Genomic DNA, 13,061 nt, shown 5'->3' with positions numbered 1-13,061 from the left:
CCCCCCCCCCCCCCCCCCCCAAAAAAAAAGATAATTGCCGCATCTAAAAATAAATGTGCTAACCTACAACTCTACATCTTGGTATGGACATCTCAGTTGTAAATATAACAGCACCCAAGCTACACAGACAGTAAAATGAGTCCTGTATGAATGACTGCCCTCTTGGAGGATTAAGAAGCCTCAGGTAAAAGAAAAAGTATTTACATCCCCTCAGCCCTTCAAAGTGTTTGAACATCTTTCAGCTCACTGTTTCGGTTTTCTGTCCCATAACTAATAATAATAGTTTTGGTCCAGTCTCAGTTTTAGCCGTAGCTGGCAGCAGTTTGTACCAACAAAGCTTTAACAAAAAATGTACCGTATCTGCCCAAAATGCGTAAACCAACTCGCTGGTGAATACAGTGGAGTATTTAGCAGCTAAAGAATCACATGTTTGTTGAATGGAGTCATAGGAGACATCAAACAGAGCTTAAAGGAGACTTACTTACAATCATCAAGTAAAAACATACACGGCTCTGAGTGGATGCTAATGTTGAGGCAACTGTTTGCGAACAAGTTCACCGTAGCAAATGAAAAGGTGACACTTTGTCAATATTGTGCCACTGCCACATAGTGGCCAAAAAAAGCCAAATTGGCAAAAGCTAAAGCAAGTTTGAATAGGAAAATTTTATGTATTTTTTCTTTTAATTTAAATTATTTCTTTTTGCTTTTGACTTGCTCATCAAAGATGCCAAAAAAGATGTTTTTGTATTTTGTGTACCTGCATAGACGGCTCGTATGCACTAAGTGTTGCATACACCAAACTAAGTACATATTGTTGTGTGTTTTCACCGTTATACACATTTCTCAGTGCTCTCTTTGGTCATTGCAGGTGTGAAAACCCACGTGTGTTCAAGTTGGGTCTGGTCTCAGGGATCTGGTGGGCACTGGCTCTGCTTTGCTGGATCAGCGACAGGATATTCTGCGAGATGTGGTCGTCTGTCAACTTCCCCTACTTGCACTGTGCTTGGTGAGCTCAAAGTTGTTATTAAGTTGTTATTAACTATTATTAAGGTCATAAAATCTATCTACTCATTATACACAAATTATTACAATTAAAATGCATATTTCTACACAAGATCTCCATCTTATCAAGTTTTTTTTCTGTCTATAATTAAGTTAAGGTCCTTTGAAGAAAAGTGAAAAAGCCATACATTAGGGTCTGGATCTTGAATCAAGAATAAGTGCAGAGTCCTGTATTAGAATCAGGAAAAATGAAATTTAAGCAAAACACCATAAACAAGGTGATTTTGAATTGAAAACAAGTAGAAATAATCTTACTCCACATGAGTTTGTGACAACACCTTGATATATTTCGAGTCTTTTCTCCAGCAGTTTGGTTCATTCAAACTTTGCTTTCACAGGCACATCCTCATTTGTCTGGCTTCCTACTTGGGTTGCGTTTGCTTTGCCTACTTTGACGTTGCGACTGAGGCCCCGGAGCGAGGACCCGTCATCATGTTCTGGCCCAACGAGAAATGGGCCTTCATCGGAGTGCCCTACATTTACTTCCTCTGTGTCCACAAGAAGTCTGCTATCAAGGTGACTTAAGGTGACGCGAGTGTGCAGCTCTGCTTTAACACTTTCTCGCCAAGATGCATTCAAACGACACCGCTGTGACTGGGTGATGTAGGTGATGCACATTAAGGCCCAACGGTCCATCCCTGTCTGGTTTCATTACACAGCAGTGTTTATGCAACTCTGTCAAAGAACAAAAGGTGTTACAAATTAGTCTAACATGATGCCAAAAGAGGAACTTTTCAAACAAAAACACTATCAAAGCCAAGAAACCTTTACAGTGTTCCAAACCTAATCTCAGGCTTTATGGTATCATGTAAGTATTAGTATTATGCATTTCTGGCTTCTTTAAAAAGAAGATTTTGTACATTTTATAGTAACTCAAAAAACCTCATTGTAAAGCATTGTATTGCCTTTATAAAGACACGTATAGCATCTCATAGGTGCAGTCTAGCCATCATGAAAGCATATTTAGAAACAATAAAGCACTGGATCCTTTAACTGTGATTGATGCATAATGCATTAAAGCTTCATATTATATTGCTCAGCCGATCCTATTGCGCTCAATGAATCAACAAGGTGGTTCATAAGTTGTTATAGAAGTGTTTCACACAAAGCCTTATGTGTTTTAAATACATAATGGATTCAGGCTGTTAGACCTGCCCTCTTTGTGGACGGCCATTTTTACTTAAAACGCCAGAAACGCAAGCTTCGTTCCGTTATGGGTGTACGATGTTTTGCTGCCAGCATGCCATTGTGATTGTTCAATATAGTATATGAGAAATGTGTTTATTGTACTCCTGTATATATTTTCTTAACTAACAATGTGATATGCAGTTATTTTCCTCGGAAAAGCATATCATTTGTATATTATTGAATGAATAGGTACCCTTTGATATTGGCCAAAACCCAAAGTAGAACAAATAAAACTGAATGTGAAATCAAAATGTATTGAAATAAGATTGACTATTCAAGGAAATAATTATATATTTTGCACAAAATGAAGAATGGTTCTCAAAGCCTTTGGCTTAATGCACACTTCAATGATAATTATGTACTCAAAACTTTGCTTGCACGCGACAGCTTTTAATGCTGAAGTTTTCATCCAAGCGTCTCAACTCTTAAACTTCTCTTCAGGGTTATTTATTTCAGGCTCAGTATTTTAGACTGTGTGCTAAATATAATCAAAACTATGGAAACTGTGCAAAAAGCCTTAATCAAACAGGATAACAGACTACAGAAGCAAATGAAGGTACACTGTGTCCTTGTGTGATGTATCTGAAGCTGTTTGCTCTAAAAGAGGAAATGCAGTGTGATGAATGTGTTGGATAACAAAAGGAAATGAGGTTTAGGTTATCGCAGGAGAAGTTGTGGGACAGATAACCTAGTCTTGCTTGTTTTAACGTGTTCATTTGACAGAAATTAATAGAAATTCTGTGTGTAGAATATAAAAGGGAAGAATGTTGGGTTCTACAGCTAAAGCTAACCCTACAAAACAAGTTTCACCAAAGATTTTCACCACAAACAAATGGTTTTAAATGTTCTTGGAAACTGCCTCAAGCTGTGTTAACTGATATTATTTTACTCCCGTCCTCCTGCAGAGGCTTCTGGGAACTCGACCTACTAAAATATCTTGTGCACACATGAAGGGTCAAATAAAGAATCATGATTTAAAGAGTAAAAAATAACTTTTCATGAGGTTAAGTATTTTGTTAAATCCCCCCCAAAAATATATTTTTCAAAGTGATGTGTAGCCGAATTTTAGGGATGAATGATTTTTGATATTGCATAATTACAACCTTTGTATTGCCATTGTAATTTTTTGTATTTTTTTTCTTAAGGAGAATCTTTGGGGACAGTATTAACAATGTGAACAAAGCTGTTGTGGGCCCAAGCACACTTTCACTGCGCTGCAAATGATATTGAGTCCTACATGTGATCCACGATGGTGGGTCGTTTGTATGAATCACCCTCGGATTAAGGAGTTTGTGTGAACAGGACAGCCTGGGAAATGCTGCCCTCTGCATCCTAATGTTTGTCTTGGCATGATGTGTGATTATGATCTCATAACAATGAGTTGTGTTATTTTTATGGTCTAACATGTGTATGCAAATCTCAGTTTTTCTCTGCCTGCATTGACAATAGAGACGAACTGCACAGAAGTATTTATTTTCATAATTTATCCTGTTTTGTAAACAAATATTTGTAATAGACTAGAACATTAGTATATTTTATTATATTCAATAAACCAAGCCAATACTCAAAATGATTGCTGGTGTTTATTTTACAGACAGTATCATGTTGATTTAATGCATGAATCAAAAGTATTGCTCGCATCTAATTATTCATTTTGCAGCTTTATGTCTCTTACATGAGCAGATCTGTTCTTTGGACCGAGACTCGAGATGACCCAGGCGACACGTTTTGCCACCAGGTGGCAACATTTCTCCACATCCAATTTATTTTATTACTTTCAGGTGATAATTCCAGAACAACCTTTAGTTGTTAGTATAAGAAAAATAGAATATTCAAAATATTTGATTAAATTAATATACAGAGCCACAGCACACTGATTATTGTATTTACTGTACATTCAAATACACAGATTAACATACTGTATGTTTGGATGTACAGTAGACATACAGTACGTGTCTAGAAAAACAAAACACACACCTTCCAAAATAAACTCACAAACTGCACATCCACCTCACAGAATAATAACAGTTTATGCCTGAAAATATCCTTTTATTGAATTAACATGAACACAGATTTGATGATTCTCAGGTCATCAGGCAGTTTGTTCCAAAGAGTGGAACCAAATAACAAAAAGCTCCAACTTTAATATAGCAAAATCTGAACTCGTTATTTGCAGATGTGTAAATATGAACTAAAACATGAATTCACTTCTGCTTTAAATCTATTCTGGGGTTCATTCTGAATATCATGGTGAAGCATATTTTTAGAAATACATTACAAGAGATGACAGATGTAATTTTACTCATGAATTATGAAGAAAAGGCTATTATTCATTATTACATCACTTTTTTGTTTTATTTGTTGCTTGTATTTATTTATATGATTATTCATTACATAATGCACGCTCAGTCCCCATAGCTCAATAGGTTTAATACATAATACAACTTTAATTTTACAGTCGTAATTTCTATTATGAGCCAAATGAATTAGTTGAGGGATGGATAGATGAATAAATGATACTCTAAAGTGATTAATATAAAGTATTTCATGGTCACGCGACGGCAGTGGCGCCCTCTTCTGAAAGACGTCCCGCCTCCCGTGACCACCAAAGGCTCTCATTGGCTCTCACAGATGTCAATCAAATAACGGCCATGTCTACATTGTGGGTCAGATGGAAGACCATCGGCTTTAATCTGGTTGACTTCAGTGGATTTATTTGTACCGTTATACCTCTTTAGATCCATATCGGGAATAAACGGACATCTTTACTGACACCGACACACTTGACGCTCCTCTGCGGCTTCACCTGCGCCTTTAATCAGCGGAAACAGTTAACGGTACAGGAGGATGTTTATCATTAGACGCGGAAATAATTGACGACGCGTTTTGTCGAAGCCTTTTAAAAAGAAAAAAAAAAAAAGAAAGAAAGGTGTTTCCACAGCCGGGCTGTCAAACACAAGAGGATAGATGTGAGTCCTCTCCCCACTGTGGGCGGCGTTTAAAACACAAACATCCAAATGATGTCCGGAAAGCATTTCAAGGCTCACGAAGTGAGCTGCTGCATCAAGTACTTCATCTTCGGATTCAACATCATATTCTGGGTAAGTCCCCTTGTTTGTTGTGTTAGGACTTCAGGCCTGGTTTATCCTCTGCTTAATACACACTGCCGGTACGTGTTTTTGACCGCAACCAACAACACCCCCCCTCCAGCCCGGAGCCGTTTTCTGTCTCCCCGTTGTTTTTTTTGTACAGGAGGACATTTGGCTCATTTCGTCCCCGGCTATCAGCTCACTGCTCCCCGTGCACTTGCTCGGTACTAGTGTCACCTCTCAGCCTTTGTTGTTGTGCAGACAGCGTCCGTGTGAGGGCTCTGCTGCCACCATCACTTTGCTTTGGCTGCATCATCTGAGGACACTTTGTTTATCGGTGGTGTCAGAGATGTACACACACATTATTGTTTTGTTTTAGAAGGAGAAATGCATTTTATACTTTGTTGAGACCACAGTCCACCCAGGCATCCAGCCCCTTCACGAGACTGAGAAACCTGCTGTTGTGCTTTGAAACCCACTACCAGTAACCCCATCAGAGACTTCTGGATGTCCCACTTTGGGCCTCCACTTAGCAGAAGCTGGTTAGAATAGGTTAAGGTATATATTCTTTATTGTTGTAGGGATAACAAATGGCTTTAGTGATGTCAGACATTAGTAATAAAAATCAGATCAGGATACTTTATTGATACCTGGGGGGCAATGTGTTTGTTACAGTTGCCGTTATATAAGAAACGGATATAAATAAAGGGCCATGTAAGATATAATGTAAATTATGTACATAATGCTACAATATATAACAAGTATAAATAAAATAATATATGTAAATGCCGTATTAATGGAAGTACTATGCCTTGCCTGAAAGGAGGAGTTATGGATTAGAGCTGCATTGATTATGTGACTAGTTGTTTCATCGATTGACAGAAATCTTAACATGATTAATTGTTTAAAGATGGCCAACATTAAATTATAGTAAATATAATTATTTGGAGCATTTTCATGAACTTTACAACATGAATATGAATATCTTAAACTGATTAGGTGGCAGCTAAACATTATCTTTGTCGTTATTGATGCATCTATAAATCGTTTTCTTGATTAATTGCTATGTTTAAAACGTCGTAAATTCCAAGCTGACGTCTTCTAGTTCTGACCAATAGTGTTCAACCCAAAGGTGTTCAACTTACAATGACAGAACAGAAATAGAAGCAGTAAAGTCCTCACGTTTGAGAAGCCAGACCCAGGAAATGTTTTGCATTTTGGCTTTATACTTGACTGCAGTGATGAATTAATTATCAGAATTGTTGCTAGTTAATTTGAATAATTGAATCGGCTGTTGCAGGCATTCATGATATCAGTATGTATTGTTTGTGATTCAATAAATATTAATGGATGAACTAACCGGATGGGACTGTCAATTGTAGGCTAATCCAGTAGATTAAATACCTTTTAAATCATGTGCATCAAAATCTAACATAGTCAAACTGCAGTCCTGCTCATAAAAAACGTTATATTGCCCCCACAACATATATCTCTTCATGTCGCCTTGGGCCATAAATGGAGCCTTCATGGACCTCAGAGTGATGACCTCTGTGATCCCTTCACATTCATATATCATCAGAGGAAGTTGGCTGCGTCAAAAGTATCATTCCTGCCTTCTTCCTCTAAAACGGTTTCACAAAGAATCCCTTCACAAGCTCATTTACAAAGTGCTTTATATCTTATAAAGGGAAAAAAACATAACTATAGGGTCCAGTCTGTAAGTGAGTCTAATTGTGCCGCAGCCTAAAGTTCTTTCTTTGGTCCGACCAGTAGCCAGAAGCTAAGATGAAAATCTAAATATTCATTTAATGATATGAAAACAAGCACTTGTGAAAATGTAACTGTTCTCAAATGAATTCAAATTTTTAATGGCTGCTTTAATATCAACTGTTTCTGATGCCTTCGTTCATAACTTTCCAAATCCTGAAATGTGGTTTAGAACTTTTACACTGTAGCCCGAAACTTAAATCATGAAGCTTCCAGGCTGTCAGGAGATGCTTTCTAATGTGGGAGTCTCCCGATACTGCAGAGCAGACTGACACCAGAGATATTTTAAGTTAATGGATCACTGCCAGGAAAATCTCTCTGTGGTTTCTCTTCTGTGTGACGGCTACGTGTTGCAGTCGCAGCAAAAAGTAACCCTTCTCTCTTGTCTCTTTCTGTCTGTTAGTTCCTTGGATTGGCATTCCTCGGCATCGGGCTGTGGGCATGGAGTGAGAAGGTGATTTCACCACTTATCTCTCTGTGTAAACAATAAGCTAAATCAATGTGTTGTGTGCAAATAATCCATAAACTAAGCAGATCATTTCAATTTTTCTCCAGTTGCTCACGCCCATCTAAGGGCAGTAGCTAGACTGAGTCAGAAAGGAATGTCATGCTTTCCGGTGGGACTCCCCTCTTGAACAATGCACACAAAGAAAAGATCTGATGCACTTCATAGATTCATTCACTGTCCAGCTCCGGGGGTCTATAAAGGGGGACGGACAGTCTAACAGTTTAACATTATATGAAAAGAGGCCAATATTATGTCTCACAAAGAGTTAGAAGAGAAGATTGATACTTTTCTCTTGTCTGTTTGTTAAGTATAAAGCTGGAACCAGCAGTTGGTTAACTTAGTTTAGCACAGATACTGGAAACAGGGGAAACAGTCTGTTGTATGTAGTCTGACTCTGTTCAAAGGTAACACAATTCACCTATAAAGATCACTAATTAACACAATATACCTCTTTTTTTTACATCCGTACACAAACTGAAGTGTAAAAAAAGACAATTTTCTGTTTTTCGTGTAAGTAAGAAAGTCACTATTCTGGCCAAGAAATAATTTAGCTCATAACTCCCATAAAACCACAACTTGCCGCTTTTACATAGTTTTATTTATATGGATCAAACACACAGGATATATGGTGTTGATCAGTGAGCTTTAGAGGTGCTGGTAGGCAGATTTTGTTGTCCTTTGGACAGGCTAACTGTTTCCCCCTGATTTCAGTCTTTATGCTAAGCTAAGCTAACCAGCCACTCCTCCAGCTTCGTGTTTACCGTATTTGACTGGTATCAATCTTCTCATCTGACTCTCGGCACTATTCCTTTAAAGTGATTATCAAACTAGTTGACAACGGACTAGCTATTTCAGCTCATCGCATAATTTAAAGGTTTTTTGATTGTGGACACCATCAACTCATGGAGACGGTGGACTCGATGATTTAAGCCTCTAACCCCTCACTCTGCTTTTCCAGGGTGTTCTCTCCAACATCTCGTCCATCACAGACTTGGGGGGCTTCGACCCGGTCTGGCTCTTCTTGGTGGTGGGTGGCGTGATGTTCATCCTGGGATTCGCTGGCTGCATCGGAGCACTGCGAGAAAACTCTTTCTTGCTCAAATTTGTACGTTCGCTTGTCAAACAACTTGTGAAGAAATGTGAAAACCTTTTTTTTTTTCCCCCAATCTCCTTGGTCTTATAATAATATTGGTCCAATGTATTTCAGTTCTCCGTGTTCCTGGGTATCATCTTCTTCCTGGAGCTGACTGCAGGAGTCCTGGCCTTCGTCTTCAAAGACTGGATCAAGGACCAGCTCAATTTTTTCATTAACAACAACATTCGGGCCTATAGAGACGACATTGATCTGCAGAACCTGATAGACTTCACCCAGGAATATGTGAGCACTATGTTTCTTTATCCACTGTACTTATTACACTCCCGTGTTGTTTTTACCATTTCTCTGGGACATTGTTGACATATATGTGAGTTTTTCTTTGTGTCTGTTTAACCTCGTAGTGGGAGTGCTGTGGAGCGTTCGGAGCTGACGACTGGAACTTGAACATCTACTTCAACTGCACTGATTCAAACCCGAGTCGTGAGAAGTGTGGAGTGCCCTTCTCCTGCTGCACCAAAGATCCAGCGGTATGTCAACACATAAACTCACCACACATCAGTCTTTCTAATCCACAGCCAATTCATTCCCATTTACGGTAAAACACAACAAGCCTTTGGGTGGAATGTGGTGTTTTTGTGTCTGGAAGTTGGAGTACAAATTGAGGAGGTCGCTTTCTAACATGTTGAACCTTTTAGTTTGAGGGAACATTTAGAAGGTCCTCCCTGTGACTCATAGCTCGGTTATCTGCGTCCTCCAGAAGGCTGGCTGTCAAATTATCATGGCGTGCTTCCAACAGGACGTCAAGGCCTCTCAGCGTTTAGTCCTCTCAGACCCTGCCAGCACAGCAAAGTCTGAAAGCGACTGGGAGGAGTTATCTCGACCGAGACTTTTTTATGGGGCAGGAAAAATGCTCGAACTGCTGGTCTCTGTGGAGAGCAGTGACAGTGCTTCACTGTAAGATTGCAGTGAGTCTTTTTTATTTGCTGACTGAAAGACATTCCACTATTCCACCAAGGCCATCCTCTTTGAGAGCAGCACTTCATAACAACTAGCATGAATATAACATCTTCAACACACGATTCGACATGAAAGCGCTCTAAAGCTCTAAGCAGTCGTATTTTTAAGTCTTTTGAGGCAAGTCACAATTGTTTTTAATAAATAAAATGCAAGTCAATTACAAGTCTTTAAGATCTCCGATTGTGGACCATTAAAATGACACGGCATTTAAAGAATTACATTTTTCTTAATTTTTCTTCAAAGACCATAAAAAGACTAAATATATCTTGCTCTTCTCTCAATATTTACTTAGTTCCTCTGGCCGGGGTCATAAATGTAGTGTCATTTTCAAAACAAGACGTTGTAATTTCCCCCAAAAAGCTGTGTTATGTAGTTCTTTGCAAACTCAATCAGGAATAATGAGTGCATTACCTCAATAGTGGAAAGAACGGAGCTCTGTGGCACAGAATAATAAGATATATCCGGCTTTGTCTACACACACACAATACTTGTTAAAGTGTGAAATTGCTGGTTTTAAATCTTTGCATGGATTTTGTTGACAAAAAGAAAAAATATAGCATCGCCAGATTTTTGTCTATGCAAGTCTGCCCTGTGGCTGTTTGATTTTTAATGTTTCAGGGCTTTTGCCAGGTAAACTCTCAAACCATTCAAATCTAAAGTCCCAATATTTGTGACTTAAATCTGACTCAAATCCAAGTCTAGATCTGTGCAGGTTTAGTTCACAGCAACCTTCCTGATAATATATTAGAACAATATGTGAATCTCGGCAGTGGCAAATATGAAAATTAAGTACAGGTTTTCTACCTGGACTACCTGGACCAGCAGCATTACCGTCCTTACATCTTCCCAGTATATGTCTCTAAATATCTTGACTTTACCTTTTGAAAATTTTTTAAGCATGAACCATCTTCTCTTCATAGGAGGATGTCATCAACACGCAGTGTGGCTACGACATTCGAGCAAAAGCGGTGAGTGGCTTAACAGAAACTCATCTCAAAGTAAGCCAGTGCCTTAAAACAGTACAGGTTTATTTGGCTGCATGAGGTCATGCTTCAGGTACTCCACCCTGGGCACAATATTCCCCTTTCAGTATGTTTCCCAACTGCACAGTCTTCGGAATACAGCAGCTGGCTCCCCATCAGCACTTTGGGCCGGGTGGTATTACTCATGCTGCAGCAATGCACTGGGAATTGAATCCCCTCCCCCATCATTAGCTTTGGCCTTACTCCACAGTAGCATATTGTAAGGAAAAGGCTGTGTTTGTTTTATTGACTTGAAATGTGAGGAAAAAGGCAAAGTGGGCTAGTTTAGTCATAAATTGAAAGACTCTAGTCAGAGTAGAAAAACAGTGGGCTGAGTGTGTGTTAACAACCGGGCAATATTAGTTCAGAAGGACTTTATTGTGAAGGGCTTTTGAGGAGACCACAAGATGACCAGTAGAATCATGTGGCACCATTAAAAGGATTTACCATTTACCATGTTTTTAAGTGCTGCAAAGTAAATCCCAACATAATTGCCTCTGGTTACTCATAAGATTTCAAACTTTTAAAAGGATAAACAAAGTAAAAGCCAAATCCTGTGTATGCACTTGCCTGTTCGGCTTTATTACTGGTTTCTATGTTCTGTCAGGACTCTGAGCAGCGGACCTTCATCTATATCAAAGGATGCGTTCCTCAGTTTGAGAAGTGGCTTCAAGACAACTTGACAGTGGTGGCAGGCATCTTTATTGGGATTGCATTACTACAGGTGAGGACCAATGTGAACGGTTTACTTTATTATCTCATCTCTGTTGACTTTCAATTTACCTCATGAAAAATATTTCTTGTTTTCGTTTTTAGATTTTTGGCATCTGTTTAGCGCAGAATCTCGTGAGCGACATTGATGCCGTGAGAGAGAGTTGGTAGGTGGCAGCTTTGTGTTCATTCAAGCACAATTTCACTCAGGCTGGGAACAGTGATGTATTAATTATACAGTTTGTGAAATTGATAAAGAATAACTTTTACTTTAGCTGTAGAAGTTCTTGAGCCATGAAATATCCCCTCAACTATTTGATGGTACAGAAATATGATACCAACATTCATAAAACTAAATAGATAGTATATATATATATATATATATATATATATATAAAGTTATGCCAGATTCTGTTGTCTACCAAGCACAGCCTCATAGAGCTGCTTGTGAGTCTTGTTATGCGTTTTATCTGTACTTAAATCTTCCTTTGTCTTTGTGCAGTTTGTTTACCTAAGACCTCCACAGAATCTCCAAAGGCAAGAAGGATGTACCAGGTAAGCACTATTGGATTCACCACTAACGTTGGAGCATATAAATATTCATATTCATATTGATTGAGTCCATTGATTGCCCCGTGTCTCTTTACACTGAAATATTTAGTTTGTTTCCACAGGACTCTGCAGTTTGGACTCCAGCAATGAAGGGAAATAAATTAATCAGCTAACGTGTCCACAGCGTAGAGTCTCATTGACGTGTAAATAGTAAATGTAGAGTTATTTTTAAAGTTATTTGTGGCCCTATTTCTGAATGAAGCACAACCTCTAAAGTGTATTGTAGCTCTCATACAGTACAAATTAAACAAATGCAATGACAGTGTTTTACAATACAAGCAGATATGATGCTGAAGTGGCTCAAAGGATAACTCCCAGTTCAGATGAATTTAGTTCGTAAGCCTGCAAATGAAGACCGGAGGGTGTCATAACTAGAGTTACCTCTTAGATTTGGTGTTTTTAATCAGAGGTGGCGCTTCATTCAGTGAAGAGGCTTGGTTTTATATGTCTCACAGCTGCAGTTTTTAACACTGCGTGTAAGGGTTGTGTACAAAGATTAAAGTGATTCTGGAAATGCACTGCATGCCTATTGTCTACTGGTAGGACATCGGCTTTCCTAAATGTATTTCATCAATGTTAAGTATTTTAAAAATATTTGTAAAATAGTCTCTATAGTTAAGAGTGAAGCGGCTGGTTAGCACTTTGTTGAATGTTTAATGGACTCTTCTCAAAGCAACAGAGAATATACATTTTTTTTTTTCCATCTGTGACATTATGCTCGTATTCTACAGATACAGTTTGTAAGCAGAGTTTTGTGGAGCTGAGGTGGATGTAAAGTATCACGAAGGGATGCGATTGATATTGTAGGCTTTGTGAAGTTGCAGTTCGCTGAGAGTTTTTGGCAGTGACATTAAATAATGTCTAAATATACGGAAAGGAACCATAATAGGTGACATCCCAACTACTCAGCCTTAAGCACTTTAATCTTCATACAAGTGATTTCTGTCGCAACGGACTGTTATTTTAGCAGCAGCCACTGGAGGGGGCAC

The 13,061-nt window shown here is 38.7% G+C and overlaps 2 protein-coding genes across 4 annotated transcripts in view; both read left to right on the top strand.

Annotated features, from left to right (window-relative positions):
• The window catches only part of LOC116401223 (alkaline ceramidase 2-like), a 12,107-nt gene extending 8,088 nt beyond the window's left edge, over window positions 1-4,019 (top strand). For both annotated transcript variants that reach the window (XM_031879532.1, XM_031879531.1), the window contains 2 exons: window positions 869-1,006; window positions 1,401-4,019. In XM_031879532.1, the coding sequence (XP_031735392.1) occupies window positions 869-1,006; window positions 1,401-1,587 (325 nt within the window). In that variant the 3' untranslated portion in view covers window positions 1,588-4,019. The remainder of the gene's footprint in view (window positions 1-868; window positions 1,007-1,400) is intronic.
• Window positions 4,020-4,902: 883 nt separating this feature from the next.
• LOC116401222 (tetraspanin-5) lies at window positions 4,903-13,057 on the top strand. 2 transcript variants are annotated; one of them, XM_031879529.1, is made up of 10 exons: window positions 4,903-5,351; window positions 7,510-7,560; window positions 8,573-8,719; window positions 8,822-8,992; window positions 9,112-9,237; window positions 10,648-10,695; window positions 11,357-11,473; window positions 11,566-11,627; window positions 11,963-12,015; window positions 12,135-13,057. In XM_031879529.1, exons 1-9 carry the CDS (start codon window positions 5,268-5,270, stop codon window positions 11,973-11,975), a joined length of 819 nt encoding a protein of 272 aa, XP_031735389.1. In that variant the 5' UTR covers window positions 4,903-5,267; the 3' UTR covers window positions 11,976-12,015; window positions 12,135-13,057. The 2 variants fall into 2 exon arrangements, with proteins under 2 accessions (XP_031735389.1, XP_031735390.1); XM_031879530.1 differs by having other exon boundaries at window positions 12,122-13,057.
• The last annotated feature ends 4 nt before the right edge of the window (window positions 13,058-13,061 follow it).

Source organism: Anarrhichthys ocellatus, unplaced genomic scaffold, assembly GCF_004355925.1.
Source record: "Anarrhichthys ocellatus isolate YVR2014 unplaced genomic scaffold, GSC_Weel_1.0 scaffold285, whole genome shotgun sequence".
In the NCBI taxonomy this organism is placed as follows: Eukaryota; Metazoa; Chordata; class Actinopteri; order Perciformes; family Anarhichadidae; genus Anarrhichthys; species Anarrhichthys ocellatus.
Note: the sequence above shows the minus strand (reverse complement) of the source record. Positions and strands in the feature narration are given on the sequence as shown.

Excerpts from the sequence above, each read along its gene's own strand:
- LOC116401222 (XM_031879529.1), top strand. The coding sequence starts at position 5,268 with ATGATGTCCGGAAAGCATTTCAAGGCTCACGAAGTGAGCTGCTGCATC. Across the intron at positions 8,993-9,111 it reads TAGACTTCACCCAGGAATAT|TGGGAGTGCTGTGGAGCGTT; the intron begins GTGAGCACTATG and ends TTAACCTCGTAG. Across the intron at positions 11,474-11,565 it reads TTGGGATTGCATTACTACAG|ATTTTTGGCATCTGTTTAGC; the intron begins GTGAGGACCAAT and ends TTTCGTTTTTAG.